This window comes from Notolepis coatsorum, assembly GCF_963971535.1.
Source record: "Notolepis coatsorum genome assembly, chromosome: 16".
Classification (NCBI taxonomy): Eukaryota; Metazoa; Chordata; class Actinopteri; order Aulopiformes; family Paralepididae; genus Notolepis; species Notolepis coatsorum.
In genome coordinates, this window is record NC_140180.1 from 17,629,762 (window position 1) to 17,644,941 (window position 15,180).

A 15,180-nucleotide genomic window follows, 5' to 3' on the forward strand; every position below is an offset into this window, starting at 1 on the left:
TTGCTAGCCGCAGGAGAAGAGGGGAAAAAAGAGGATAATTATGCGCACTCTGTGTGGGTAGCCACAGGCACAAAGTCTTTCACTTTCCACAGTTCACTCTACCCTTTCCAGATCACCCAGTTTATGTTAACGAACACACCCACACTGAGAAAGAGATGGCCGTCATTGTGTTGGTCAATATACAGTATAAAAGAAACAGTTGCCGTAGCAACAAAAGAAGGGAGTGCCACAGCGTCTGTCCAGCTTGCAGAGTGAGAAGTGAGAAACTGAGGCGCTTTGAGAAATGGAAGGAGCTTCTGTTTGATAGATTGCAGTGATCATTTCCCAACATTATCCCTCCCAGATCCTTCCTTACTCTGTAAAAGTCTCTGATGCAGTTTTTGGGAACCGATAATCAAGGCCGCAGGGAACAGGAACTGTAATTGTAGTGGAATATTTTTTACTCAAAAACACAATCTCCATGAGGAATACTCCAGTATGGACAGTTTACACTTGTGATATCCCTTTAAATTAGATTAGATTCAAATGTATTGCACTGATTCTTGAGAGTCGGGACAAAACACTTTTTAAATATTATATTTTGAGAATGCACACTATATTAATTAGAGTTATATATTCATGTAGAGAAAGGTCTGAGCTATTTAACCATGTAAAGGTGCGGGCTCTACATAGAAAAACATTTTTAACAAATTCACATGTTTCCCTTTGAAACTTGATTTGTGTTAACTCCGTCAGACACACAAAAAAGTATATAATTCAAATTATTCCAGTCCAACAAGAATCTAAAGTTCTGAAGTATGTTGTAATAGTGTTTAGTTACTCTGGTATGCAATAAAATATAATATATAAACCTCCGGTGTAATTTCACACTATTCTGAAAACCCAGAGTTAGAAATATTAGCATTTTCAAACTTTGTTTTTAATTTTGATATGATAAAAAAATATCATTAAGTAAATAAGACACAAGAGGATGAAGATATAATGCTCCTTTATTACTTAAACAACATAAACTGAAGAAGGAATTTGTATTTTCCCCAAGATTAACAAAAATAAATATCTGACGGTGTTGACAATGATCTGACGGTGTTGACGAGAAACTGACGGAGTTGACAAAATTGGATTTGCATCTCTGCTAAATTTTTTAAACAGATGGAAGTGACAATAATAAGAACTAATAACTCCTTGTCTTATACTGAACATTTTGTTAACTCAATTGTAATAAACAACAAACTTTACATACACTGTTTCCAACTATTACAAAATGCACCGTTTCCAACAACAAAAACAGTAATGGAGAACAGGACCCCTTCTTCTCGTCCCTGTTTTCATCTACCTCCTCTACACCACTTCCTGATCTCCACTTTCTCACCCACTTCTCCTCTTCCTTTCCTTCTGCATTTCTGATTAGTTTCACTATGATGTCTTGAACTGGGCAGAAACAGACATCCTTCTTGCCACATTTGTGCTGAACCACATTTCTGTTGGACCATGGGGATGCAGAAATTCCACTGTCACATCTTGTTGCTCATTATCCACATCGATGGTCTTGGCTAGCCACCAGTGGTCATCATATACTACTGCTAACCAGTCCATTACTAAGGCTGCTAACAGTCGTTACTGTCACCGTACCCTCAGGACCTTTCAAAGGTTCTTCGTCCAACTCCTCCATTACATCTTCCATCTCCATACCCTCTTCCATCTCATTTTCCATCTCCTCCCACAACATGGCTAGAGGTCTCTTCTTCCTTGCCCTCCGTGTATCACTCAGCTGTTCTCCTGGGTTGCCATGGTAATAGGAGGTAGCTGGGCAGAAGCACTGGCAATCCAACATCTCGCTGCAAAAGCAGGATAGTTGTCTGTTGTGGATCCTGTCCTTATGTGCGATGATGGGGCGGCGTGGCTCAGGGGTAATAATAATAATGACTTGGATTTATATAGCGCTCTTCATGACACCCAGAGCGCTTCACAGAGTCCATTATTCGTTCATACACAGTCATACCTGTGGTGGTAAGCTACAATTGCAGCCAGAGTTGCCCTGAGGCAGACTCACGGAAGCGTGGCGAATAATCATCGCCTACGGCCCCTCCGACCACCACCAACATTCATTCACATGCATACACATTCATACGAGGCAAGTAGGTTAAGTGTCTTGCCCAAGGACACAACGGCGATGGGATGTACATGGGCTTGAGCGGGATTCGAACCACCAACCTTTCGATCATTGGACGACCCGCTCTACCCCTGAGCCACGCCGCCCCACACACGTAGAGTGGGGCGTCCAATGATCGAAGGGTTGGTGGTTCGAATCCCGCTCAAGCCCATGTCCATCCCATTGCCGTTGTGTCCTTGGGCAAGACACTTAACCTACTTGCCTCATATGAATGTGTATGCATGTGAATGAATGTTGGTGGTGGTCGGAGGGGCCGTAGGCGTTGATTATTCGCCACGCTTCCGTGAGTCTGCCTCAGGGCAGCTCTGGCTGCAATTGTAGCTTACCACCACCGGTATGACTGTGTATGAACATAATTTTCTCTCAGGACCAGGTTGTCAGCTGTTCTTTTTACTGTTCCGCCAATGCCGTCTGGTGCGCCCTTACCATGAGAAGTGGGGAAGAAGTTCCACGTTGTCCTTTCAAACCCCAGTGTAGGTGGGATACCAGACAGAAGAAAAAAGTTCTTCTTGTTCTTGTTTGCTTGGACCATCAGACCAAAAGTGCACGGTGGTAACCTGTGGATATTTTGTCTTGATATCTTTTAGGACTGGATCCATTTGTGTCCAGATTGCTGCAGCATCCTGTCTCTTTGACTCTGACAGTGTGCAAAACCCTGCCTTTCCACCCTTAGTGTAATACATTCTGGTATGGAGTGTTATCTGTAGAAGATTTTGTCCGAAATGGCAGGCCTGAACTTCAGCTTTATATTTGAATTTCCAGGATTCTGAAAAGTCAACATGGACGATTGCTGTACTCTCATCACAGGACTCAATTGTGTTGCTGTATTCTTTTGACTGGTTTCGCAATGAACACACATGTGTTGTGGTTTCCTTTCTGAGTTTTTGCTCATAGAGTTTGATGAGCAATGAAAGGCTGCCTCGGTGTTCGACGAGCTTAGTGTCGATTCCATTGCATGTGTCTTCTTGAACTCTCTCCCACTGCCTCCATTGAACATCGATTTTGTCTTGCTCTTGGGTTGTAACTGTACCTTTGTTTAGACATTGTGAGAAGGCGCGAAGAAGGCAGGCCTCACTTGCTGGAGAGCAACAAACGAATTGAAAACTGTCATCCAGTTTGTTTGACTTCACAACACCAGACATTTTAAGGACCTCGAGCATTAAGCATGCATTTTCATGTATTTGACACAGACATGTCTTCCGATCAGATGCTTTTGGTGCTGTGACATAGAAGGGCCTCAGAGCACAGAATGAAGAATAGCTCAGCTTTACAGTGGGGTTCTTAATCTGGAATTCAGTGTGGAGGTTGAGCATGGAGTCTAGCAGGATCATTATGTGCCGCTTGATCTTGTTCCTGGTGATTGTGTCAGTCTTATCCGTTGTCACACGTGTAGAGTTCAGGAAGAAATCCTGAACAGTCTGTGTTATACCCTGTATTAATGTTGGCTTTTTCTGAGGCTGCTCCTTTTCTCTCATTAACTTGTAGGTTAACCCAAACTCTTTCATTTGTTGAAGAAGACGATACTTTTTAAGAATCGTGCCTGATGACACACTCGGTGCTGGTTTTTGGCGCCGTGGGCCAGGAGTTTGTTTGTCTTCAGCTCTCTTCTGGGGATGTTGTGGAATAGAAGGGTCTTTTGGATTTTCGGATTCCTTACTTTGCTTCCTGATAGCATCTTCTTTGTTTCTGTGCCTGGAGAGTCCAGTGGTGATGTAGTTGTAGCCTTTTTTCTGCGCATTATTGTTTTTATCAGGTTGTTTCGTTGCTTTGTTACATTTGTAATATTCTCTTTCATAGTTTTTATTTCTCTTGAATGCCTTTTTCGCATTTTACTTCGTTGCTTTTCCTGTCTGAGAGACTCCCTGCACTGTCTGGCATTGTTATCTAGAATATCCTGATCTGATTTTTATCTGATCCTGATTTTTCTTGAACTCTACACTTGTGACAACTGATAAGATTGAGACAACTGACTAGCAAAATATTATCCTGTTGATCACTCCATACCATAATAATAATAATAATAATAATAGATTGAATTTTAAGAGAGAAGCGCCTTTCTCAGACTCAAGGACACTGTACAAGGAAAGGATGGAAAAAATAAAAGTAAGTAATAAAATTGAAAAAATATATATAATAAAATACATAAAATATCTGTGTATAGTAACAACAAGAAAAAACAAATAAGATAAGAGATAAAAAATAAATAAAAAAAGGAGGCAAGTTCTGTCCAATTGGATGAAGTGGTTAAAATTAACAAACAAACAACAAAACAAAACAACGGAATCTGTGGCTTAAAAAGAGTCAGGGGTGGGCTACTTGGGAGCGGGGCCGTGTTGCGTGAAGGCAAGTGTGAACAGGTGGGTTTTTAGCTTGGTTTTGAAGAGGTTGATGGTGTCAGAGCCTCGGATGAGGGGGGAGAGGGAGTTCCACAGTCTGGGGGCTGCTGCAGCGAAAGCTCGGTCTCCCAGTGTGGAACGCCTGGTGCGGGGGATGGTGAGGAGGTCGGAGTTGGAGGATCGGAGGCCTCGTGCTGGAGTGTAGGGGTGGAGTAGGTTGGTCAGGTAGGAAGGGGCCAACCCGTGCAGGGATTTGTAGGTGAGGAGGAGGATCTTGTAGGGGATTCGATAGTTGATGGGGAGCCAGTGGAGTTTTTGCAGGGTGGGGGTGATGTGCTGCCAGGGTTTGGTGCGCGTGAGGACCCTCGCAGCAGAGTTTTGGACGTACTGTAAACGATCCAGAACCTTCTTGGAGGCACCAAGAAGGATTCCGTTACAGTAGTCGAGGCGGGAAGTGATGAAGGCGTGAATGAGTGTTTCCGCTGAGGTGTCGGAGAGTGAGGGGCGGAGGCGGGAGATGGTTCTGAGGTGGAAGAAGGCGGATCTGGTGACAGACTTGACGTGAGGGTGAAATGAGAGGGTGGAGTCCAGTATGACGCCCAGGTTCCTTACCTCTGTGGAGGGGCAGATGGAGTAGCCATCCACGGAGAGAACAAGGTGGTCGATCTTTTGGAGGAGGGCTGGGGAGGCTATAACTATGAGTTCGGTTTTCTTACTATTGAGTTGAAGGAAATTGGTGGTCATCCATGTTTTTATGTCCTGGAGGCAGGCAGTGAGGGAGGGGGGAGGAAGGGGGGCCGAGGGTTTGGTGTGGAGGTAGAGCTGTGTGTCGTCTGCATAGAAGTGGAAGTGGAGGCCGTGTTTCCTTATGATGTCACCGAGTGGGAGGAGGTAAATCATAAAAAGGAGCGGACCTAGCACCGAACCCTGTGGAACACCCTGTTTAACAAGTGCTGGAGCTGACCTGGAGCCCCCGAGGGAAACATACTGCCACCTGTTGGTGAGGTAGGATGTGAACCAGGACAAGGGGGTACCAGTGATGCCAAGGACACTTTCCAGGCGGTCTAGGAGGATTGAGTGTGAGATGGTGTCGAAGGCAGCTGAGAGGTCCAGGAGGATGAGGATGTTGATGTTGCCAGCATCAGCAGCCATGAGGAGGTCATTTGTCACCTTGATCAGGGCGGTCTCGGTGCTGTGTTTAGCCCTGAACCCAGACTGGAGTGGTTCAAACAGGTCATGGTAGGCCATGTGACTCTGTAGCTGGGCGGCTACTGCGCGCTCGAGGACCTTGCTGAGGAAGGGGAGGTTTGAGATGGGGCGGAAGTTGTTGAGGTTATCGGGGTCCAGACCGGGTTTTTTTAGAATTGGGGTGACTGCTGCCACCTTTAAGTCAGCAGGGACGGAGCCAGTGGACAGGGATGAGTTGATGATGTCTACCATGAGAGGACAGAGGGCAGGCAGGCCAGCCTTCACCAGGCTGGTGGGCATAGGGTCCAGAGAGCAGGTGGAAGATTTAGAGCCAGACACCAGCTTCGTAATGGAGTCGGTGTCCACCAGGGAGAAGGATGAAAAGGAGTAGGTGGGATGGGGCAGAGGGTCATGTTTAGCAACCGGAGGTGTGGGGGACACAGGAGTAGACTGGAGCTGCTGGTAGATGGCGTCGATTTTGTTTTAATAATAATAATAATACATTTTTAGAATGTAATAGAATAATAATAATAGAATGTTTTGGAAGAATTCCGTGAATCTGTTGCAGAGATCAGAGGAGGTGGTCTGGAGGGGGTTGTCGGGGGGCTTGAGGAGTTTGGTGATGGTGGAGAAGAGGGCTTTGGAATTCCCTTGTCCTTTGGAGATGATATCGGAGTAGAAGGAGGACTTGGTTTGGGTGAGGGCGAGTCTGTAGGAAATGATGTGGTCAGAGTAGGCCTGGGCATGGACAGCGAGGCCTGTTTTCCTGCAGCGCCTCTCCAACTGGCGGCCCTTGGCTTTCATGGAGCGGAGCTCAGGGGTGTACCAGGGGGCGGAGTGTGTAAATGTGACAGTGCGGGTTTTGAGGGGTGCGAGGGAGTCCAGGGTGGCAGCTAGGGCTGTGTTGTAGGTGTTCACCAACTCAATGGTTGAGAGCAGCTGAGGATCATGAGCGAGGTGGGAGCTCAGGGCGTTGGCGAGGTCAGTGGGGGTGATATTTTTTGTGTTCCTGTACGTCATGGGGCGCTGTGGGCGGCCAGGGGAGGAGGGGAGAGAAACTGAGAACTTGACGGCAAGATGGTCAGCAACGTGGAGGTCCACGCCACTGAGATTGGAGGGAGTGATGGTCTCGGTGGAACACACCAGGTCCAGTATATGGCCTCTGGTGTGGGTGGGGAAATCTACATGCTGGGTGAGATTGTGGCAGTCAAGGAGGGACAGGAGGTCGTCGGAGGCGGTGATGTTGTCAACGTGAATGTTGAAGTCGCCGAGGAGGAGAATTGAGGAGATGGATGAGCTGACAGAGGTGAGTAGGTCAGATAATTCCGAAATAAACACAGGGGAGGGAGGGGGGGGGCGGTAGATCAGGATGACAAGCACAGGCTGGGGGCCAAGCAGTTTGAAGGCAAGGCATTCAAATGATGTAGCAGGAGGGGTGGGGACAGCCTTAACCTTGAAACAGGTACGATGGAGAACAGCAAGTCCACCACCCCGCTTACCAACACGGGGTTGTTGTAGATATGTGTAGCCTGGTGGGGTGGCCTGGTTGAGTGTTAGGAACTCATTTGGTATCTGCCAAGTCTCGACAAGGCAGGTAAAGTCAAATTTATGGTCCAAGATGATGTCATTGATGTAGTGGGATTTGTTGTTGAGGGACCGAGTGTTGAGGAGAGCAAAACTGGTCATGTGAACAGGGGCAGGAGTGCTGGGAGTGTGTCGTTGTAAGGGCCGGAGTAGGCTAAAATCCACTCCACGTTTTCTAAAATCCTTTGTGAGTATTGCTCTCGCGATACTCCCCATACTATTCTGCAGAGGTCTCGCGGGGTTTCCCGAGCTACTAGCGCCAGCTGTAACGGAGATCTGATGACGCGTCAGATGTGCGACACGGCGATCAGCTGAGCAGATGGATGGGATGGTTGGGTGACCAAACTGGGAGTAAACAAACTTCCTCTGAGTATGTATTACACTATGGATGGAAAGAGTCAGATAAAGGATGATGTAGCAATCTACAGTAGACACACATGGACCAGTCCTATATTAAGAATTATTATAAAGATATTAAGATGAAATATCCACAGTTTACCACCGTTCACCTTTGCTCTGATGATCTAAGTAAACAGTATAAGAACCAGAATAACTGTTTTCTTCTGTCTTGTATCCCTACTGGGTTATGACATTTTACATCAATCAATCAACCACGTAGACAAGTGATATATTTATATTTATGTATTAACACATGTGCTGGGAAAGTAAGACAATTATTCAATAAGCAGACCACAGCCTGCCCATGCTCTAAAAGTCAGAAGTGTATTGTAATGCATGCTATTATATGCACACTTCTGTGCAGATACAACTCTGAAATAACATTTAAATCCTTTACCATGTTCAAAAATAGTATAATAATAGCATATTATGAGGTTATTGATGGATTTGTCAACTCCGTCAGCTTACACGTCAACTCCGTCAGACACAAAATCTGACGGAGTTGATGTCTGACGGAGTTGACAAAAAGGCACACATTTTCCCTCCAAGCCTGTATTGTGCACTGCAGCTAGCTAGTTTTTTGGCAGTTGCTAGCTGTCTTAATAATCTCACTGAAACACTTGAATTCAATCCACTATTGTTTTTTAAAAGTATAATAACGGAGAGATGGTGTTGTTGACATGTTCCAGCTGTGACCATAGGAATATTGACATTGTTTGTCTAAAATATCAAAACGAATCAAATTTACCAGACCATGTGTGGTAGTGTTGCATTCACCACAGGCAGGGAAAGGAAAAGGGGTCCTCAGGGATAGAGCTGGCCATGCTATTGCCTGATTTAATTAGGTTTATGAAAAAGTCTGACGGAGTTGACATAAACTGAGGACACAACTTTGATAGGCAGATTTCTATGGAAAATATTATTTGAGTTTCATGGCATGCATTGTTTTATACATTTATAACCCTTATCCTTGATTTGATATGTATGTTTTCACAAGTGGAGAGGTTTTTCAAGCTTTTTTGGGCTGGTCAATAATGTGACCCTTGCTGAGGACAAGGAAATTAACATGGGAGCTTCTAACCACAGATTATACATTTAAACAAATATCCCCCAAAAAACAAATATATGTGCTAAAACATAACATCAGTATACACAATACCTTTAGATTGTATGTCAATCATTATTAATTTCTTTATTTTTTTTATATAAATTAGACTTTTCTATGTAGGACATGTTTTGTCCCGACTCTCAAGAATCAGTGATTGTCATTATACAGCACAAGTACAGTACAATGGAAAGAAGTTTGTCATCCAACCAGTGTGCAAATGTAACAATAAAGTGCAATAGTAATATACAATGTACAGGTGATTAACACATTGTGCACCATAAACGGCGTAAGTCGTTATTGCCCGCCATGCGTTGAATGCCAACAACGGCGTAAATAGTTTTTGGGATCAATATTTCATTTTTTCGCCATGGCATTCATAATTCATCCAGCCTCCCTCCGGACTGCAGCGGCACCCTGTCTGAGATTGCAACGCCTCAATACCGCCGCCTGGTGGACGGTCGGGCGAGTTACACTCGCGTCAAACCGGAAGTGGCACAATGCCCGGCGCCCAATGTGTAAGCTGGTTATAACTTATAAGATATATAAATTAGTACTATTGGTTGTAGTGCTAATCAGATGTACAGAGATACAGGTATAAAGACAGTATGGTAGTAGTCATTCTGGCCAGCAGTAACTGATTTAACTGGACTTGTCAATTAGTTGCTCATTATATACTGTATATTCTACTAGCCCAGACTAGCCTACATCAAGAATTAACAGTCACGCCTACGTCTGATGTCAGAAGTCCTGTAATGTTTGCTATGCTATTGTGTTTGCTAAATGAATTTGAATGTGTTTGTTTTGAGCCTGGTCTGTTCTGAAGGATTCCACTTCAGCTCCGGCAAAACATTACATCACAACTGGACATAATAAAAACGACGACAACGACATTCGGAACCAAATAAATGAGTGAGAGATCATTAAACATGTCACATTACTGAGTTGGGCGTCCCAACCACGCAACACTGCCACGTATAAACAAAGCTACACCTCAATGCATCTACAGTATGCCATTGTTCTCAAGCTCCGGTCCGGGGACTAGTACCTATAACTAGCCATATAAAAAGTATTTTTGTTCCTGCTCCACTCAGAAGTTTGATTCTTTCTGTCTGATGTCGACCCCCAAACCCAGCGAAGCACCTCTACGACTGGCAATGTCAACTAACTCGCCATTCACTCACACCCAGCCACTCTGTCCCTAGTGGCGGTTCACGGGCATGGCACTTTGTGTTTAGACCAGTTCAAATGCTTCGCATCTATGACAGTGACTGGGTGTCCTTGTTCTTTCCAAGAAGCACCAGGCGTTTTCCTCGAGTCCCGTATGATAAGGACCAGTCCTTGAGCAGACACACACGCACACACCGCTGCCTCGTTTCAAAGTCAACACCCTGTGTTCATTTGTTTCCTTCACAGCTTTCTTTGACTACAAGGAGGATGGAGGAAGATTTCCCAACCCGCCGTCCTACAATGTAGCCACCACGCTGCCGTCCTACGACGAGGCGGAGAGAACCAAAGCAGAGGCCGCTGTCTCTCTGGTCACAGGGAGGGTGACGGTGAGTGCCTCGTTCCTATGTCTCAGTTTCACATAACGCCAGTTGATCTGTATCCGTTTTTATATTAAAGCCCCGGATCTGAAGTCAAGAGACAGAGAAATATCCCACCACCAAATATAACAATAGTTTCCGGTCGAGTTTCTTTTTGAGGGCCGGCCTACAATAGCGGATGTCCCTAACTGACTGACTGACTTCTTATTGTTGAAACACGTGGGCGTGAGTCTTGTGGTCGGGGCCGGATTAACTATGCTTGCCTAGTTAGAACCAAACAATTTAAATTTATTGATTTTGCTATACTACAGGCAAAAAGAACAATAGCTTTCAATTGGAAGAAAATAGACGCACCCACAATCGGTGCTTGGATTAAAAACATGGCACAATGCATGTCTATGGAGAGAATAACGTATATCCTCAGGATCAATATAGAGATCTACGAGGATATATGGAAACCATTTAATGAATATCTGAGACGGGAAGATATAGGAGGGCTGCTATAGGATGAGTCCCCCCGCTCTCTCCCGCGGTCAGCCGTGACCCGGACCCCGGGAGAGACCGGAGACACGTCAGTGAAGGTGTTGTGAAGATGTCATTTATTTTTATTTCTTTATTTATTTTTATTTTTATTTTGATGTACATTTTCTTTTCCTCTTTTCAATTATTTATATTTGTGTACGAGCTATTCTAATGGAGGTACCAATGAATGTACATATTATTTCTATATGAGAACAGTAAGAACAAAACCAAAGATGCTAAGAGAGAGAAAAGGGGAGGGGGGAGGGGGGTATGTGGGTATATGTATAATCTTGTGGAGAAAAGGAATTAAGAATAACTGACTACAATGAAAACCTGAAATGTGTACTGTAAAACCCAATAAAAATATTGTACTAGAACTATGCTTGCCTAGTTTTGTTTTTATGTTGGTAATGTTTATAAATAAATTACTAACATCTATGGGGCGACAGTGGCTCAGGAGGGAGGGCGGTCATCTTGTAATCGGAAGGCTCCCGGTTTGATTCCGGCTCCTCCCGGCCAGCGTGTCGAAGTGTCCCTGAGCAAGACACTTAACCCCTAACTGATGAGCAGGTCGGGTCGGCACCTTGCATGGCTGCCTCCGCCGTCGGTGTGTGAATGTGTGAGTGAATGGGTGAATGTGAGGCATAAGTTGTAAAGCGCTTTGGATAAAAGCGATCTATATGCAGTCCATTTACAATCTTATATGACTTACAAGTTTATTTTCCATCTAAAAATCAACTTATAGCCTACGTATATATGTATAATATGTATTTGGGTACTTTAATAAACCAATAGCTTTGAATTGCTGTATAAAACGCTACACCCACTGTAAATTAACATTATTGAATTGAATGCAAACTCCATACATTGATCATTTGGTGTCTTTACCGCTGCAGGAGGATGACTTTGTGGCTCGGGACGACTTTGAAGATGCAGACCAGCTGCGAATAGGGAACGACGGCATCTTCATGCTCACTTTCTTCAGTAAGTGCTGCTTCACCATCTCTTTGACAGCCATAAGGGTGCCTGCTCCGAGGGTCACCCCCCCGAATGCCACAACAAAACCTGCCCTCTACCTCCACCACATTGGTGGTGAAGGAGGTGATTGACCCATCTCAAGCCCCGCCCTGTTTTCTTGATCCTCCAATCGCAATTGTTGCTTTCTGTTCGAGGGTAGCGACAGTTGTGATTTGGAGGATCAAGAAAGGAGGGTGGGGTTTGAGATGGGTCAATTTGAGCATCTGGAAAGACGCTATATGAATGCAATGATCATTCATTCATCGCTCATACCGGTAATAATGACCATTTTACACCGGTGAGCCTGGTTAAACGGGTTATTGACCCTGGTCCGTCCTGTGTCGGGAATTAATTTACACACAAACATGGGTTAGTCCCAGGCTACACCATTTATACTGGACCCAAGTCCCAGGTCCTACCATTTATACAGGACCCAAGTCCCAGGTCCTACCATTTATACTGGACCCAAGTCCCAGGTCCTACCCTTTATACTGGACCCAAGTCCCAGGTCCTACCATTTATACTGGACCCAAGGTCCCAGGTCCTACCATTTATACTGGACCCTGGACCCAGGTCCTACCATTTATACTGGACCCAAGTCATACCATTTATACTGGACCCAAGTCCCAGGTCCTACCCTTTATACTGGACCCAAGTCCCAGGTCCTACCCTTTATACTGGACCCAAGTCCCAGGTCCTACCCTTTATACTGGACCCAAGTCCCAGGTCCTACCCTTTATACTGGACCCAAGTCCCAGGTCCTACCCTTTATACTGGACCCAAGTCCCAGGTCCTACCATTTATACTGGACCCAAGTCCCAGGTCCTACCATTTATACTGGACCCAAGTCCCAGGTCCTACCATTTATACTGGACCCAAGTCCCAGGTCCTACCATTTATACTGGACCCAAGTCCCAGGTCCTACCATTTATACTGGACCCAAGTCCCAGGTCCTACCATTTATACTGGACCCAAGTCCCAGGTCCTACCATTTATACTGGACCCAAGTCCCAGGTCCTACCATTTATACTGGACCCAAGTCCCAGGTCCTACCCTTTATACTGGACCCAAGTCCCAGGTCCTACCATTTATACTGGACCCAAGTCCCAGGTCCTACCCTTTATACTGGACCCAAGTCCCAGGTCCTACCCTTTATACTGGACCCAAGTCCCAGGTCCTACCCTTTATACTGGACCCAAGTCCCAGGTCCTACCCTTTATACTGGACCCAAGTCCCAGGTCCTACCCTTTATACTGGACCCAAGTCCCACATTCTCTTCCCCTTTATAGCCACGTCCCCTCCTAACCGTCACATTTGAACTTGATCAAAAACGTGTCATATTCATTCAATCTTTATTTATACTCTATAAATTCACTGAGTAGTTAAACTCATTTACAGTGTCGTTGAGATGTTACATTCAGTGTAAGACAATCACTCGATCAAGTTCAGTACAAATTCAGTACAAACTCTAGGCACTAAGTGTAAGACAATTACTGGATCGTGTACGACAGGGTCTAGTGGCCCACCCGACCTTATTATATAGGATATGAGTACCATAACTATCTCCGTTGATAAATCTAATGGCTGAATGGTAAACATATGTCATTGTTCAACACAGAAGACAAACTGATCCCAGTACAGTGTTCTTTCAGTTTATTTACTCAGTCACTGAATTAGTCCTGTGTAACTATTTACATTTACAACGTCATTCAAACATGAATATGAATACCACCCTGTTTATTGTGCCTCGTTATGTTCCACTGTGTCAAACCCATGGGAGTGTGGCCTCAACACAGGTTGATCACACAAAGCTGACCCAGGACCTGTATCATCACTCACTGCTCTCTACCTGGGTCAGTCCCATGTTATACTCTACAACTGACACAGGACATTCCCACATAACTTGTATTGGTGTAGAGGGAGTTAATTATAGTAATAAAGAGTTAATTATACACGTGGGAAAAATGCTTTCATGATTAAAGAAAATGAAGATTCAGGAAGAATTGGAAGTTGTAATCCAGTGTGTGTGGATAGTTTACCTACAGTCTATCCTGTCCTAATAACAGGTTGGATGCGCTGCTCACTGCTACTCAACTATTTTCTGTTTTCTATTTGCTCATAATGTCCCTTTTTGTGATCATCATTCATAACATAAGATGCTTCAGCGTTTCCGGCAGGAGATGTTGTAGTGGAGCTGCTGATGGCGGCGGAGGGTTCTGTCTAGAGACTGTGCCTGACGTCACCAGCTTCACGTTCAGTTCATTCTCCAGCTGTAAGGCAACTGTAACATTATGCACCATCCTGCACTGTCCCTGTTTCACTTTTCTTTTTTTTGTCTTAAACCATCACAAGATCTCAATTAATAATAAAATGCATTTGTATAGCACCCTTCATACAAGAATTGCAGCCAAAAGTGCTTCACAGCAGTGATGTAGACACAAAATAGACAAAATTGGCATAAATATAGACGGGCATAAAATGAACAGAGAATTGACTAAATAAAAGCAATGCGATGATAATTACTGTAGCTTACAATAGACGGAATTAAATAGTGCAATAAATTAGCTCTCATTTACAGTACAATAATTATAGCGTGGATGTAATGAGTAAGTGGCAGTGTGTATTAAAAGGCTAAGGTGAAGAGGTACATTTTTAGCTTACTTTTGAAAATATTTAGTGATTGTTGTGGAAAATTCTTATTTAGGAAAAGCTTGTAGAAATTGAGGTTGTGTCATTCAAATCGAGTATTTAAAAAGAAAATAGTTTATTTCTGTGATCACAGACGTTTCCTCAGTTTCAGAAGTCGAAGATAAAAAAAGGTTTGTTTCTACATATTTATAAATGACAAAAGTCAATATAAAAAACACAAGGCCGTCATTTGGAAAATAAATGTTTTCTAACATTCCTTTGGAGTTCTCTGGTGCTTTATTAGTCAAGGAACTGGGATTATTTTGCCAAGAACTACAAGGCGCTGCAGGAAAGCCCTCTACCTCCATCAGAGTGAACATCTTTAATGACTTACTGACGTCTTGTGTCTCCAGTGGCGTTCCCTCTACCTCCATCAGAATGAACATCTTTAATGACTTACTGACGTCTTGTGTCTCCAGTGGCGTTCCCTCTACCTCCATCAGAATGAACATCTTTAATGACTTACTGACGTCTTGTGTCTCCAGTGGCGTTCCCTCTACCTCCATCAGAATGAACATCTTTAATGACTTACTGACGTCTTGTGTCTCCAGTGGCGTTCCCTCTACCTCCATCAGAATGAACATCTTTAATGACTTACTGACGTCTTGTGTCTCCAGTGGCGTT

The 15,180-nt window shown here is 44.3% G+C and overlaps 1 protein-coding gene across 3 annotated transcripts in view; it reads left to right on the forward strand.

Moving 5' to 3' along the window:
• LOC311242581 (NEDD4 family-interacting protein 1-like) overlaps positions 1-15,180 on the forward strand; it is a 29,193-nt gene that overhangs the window by 3,868 nt on the left and 10,145 nt on the right. For all 3 annotated transcript variants that reach the window (XM_084331560.1, XM_084331559.1, XM_084331558.1), the window contains exons 3-4: positions 10,199-10,338; positions 11,748-11,835. In XM_084331560.1, the coding sequence (XP_084187686.1) occupies positions 10,199-10,338; positions 11,748-11,835 (228 nt within the window). The remainder of the gene's footprint in view (positions 1-10,198; positions 10,339-11,747; positions 11,836-15,180) is intronic.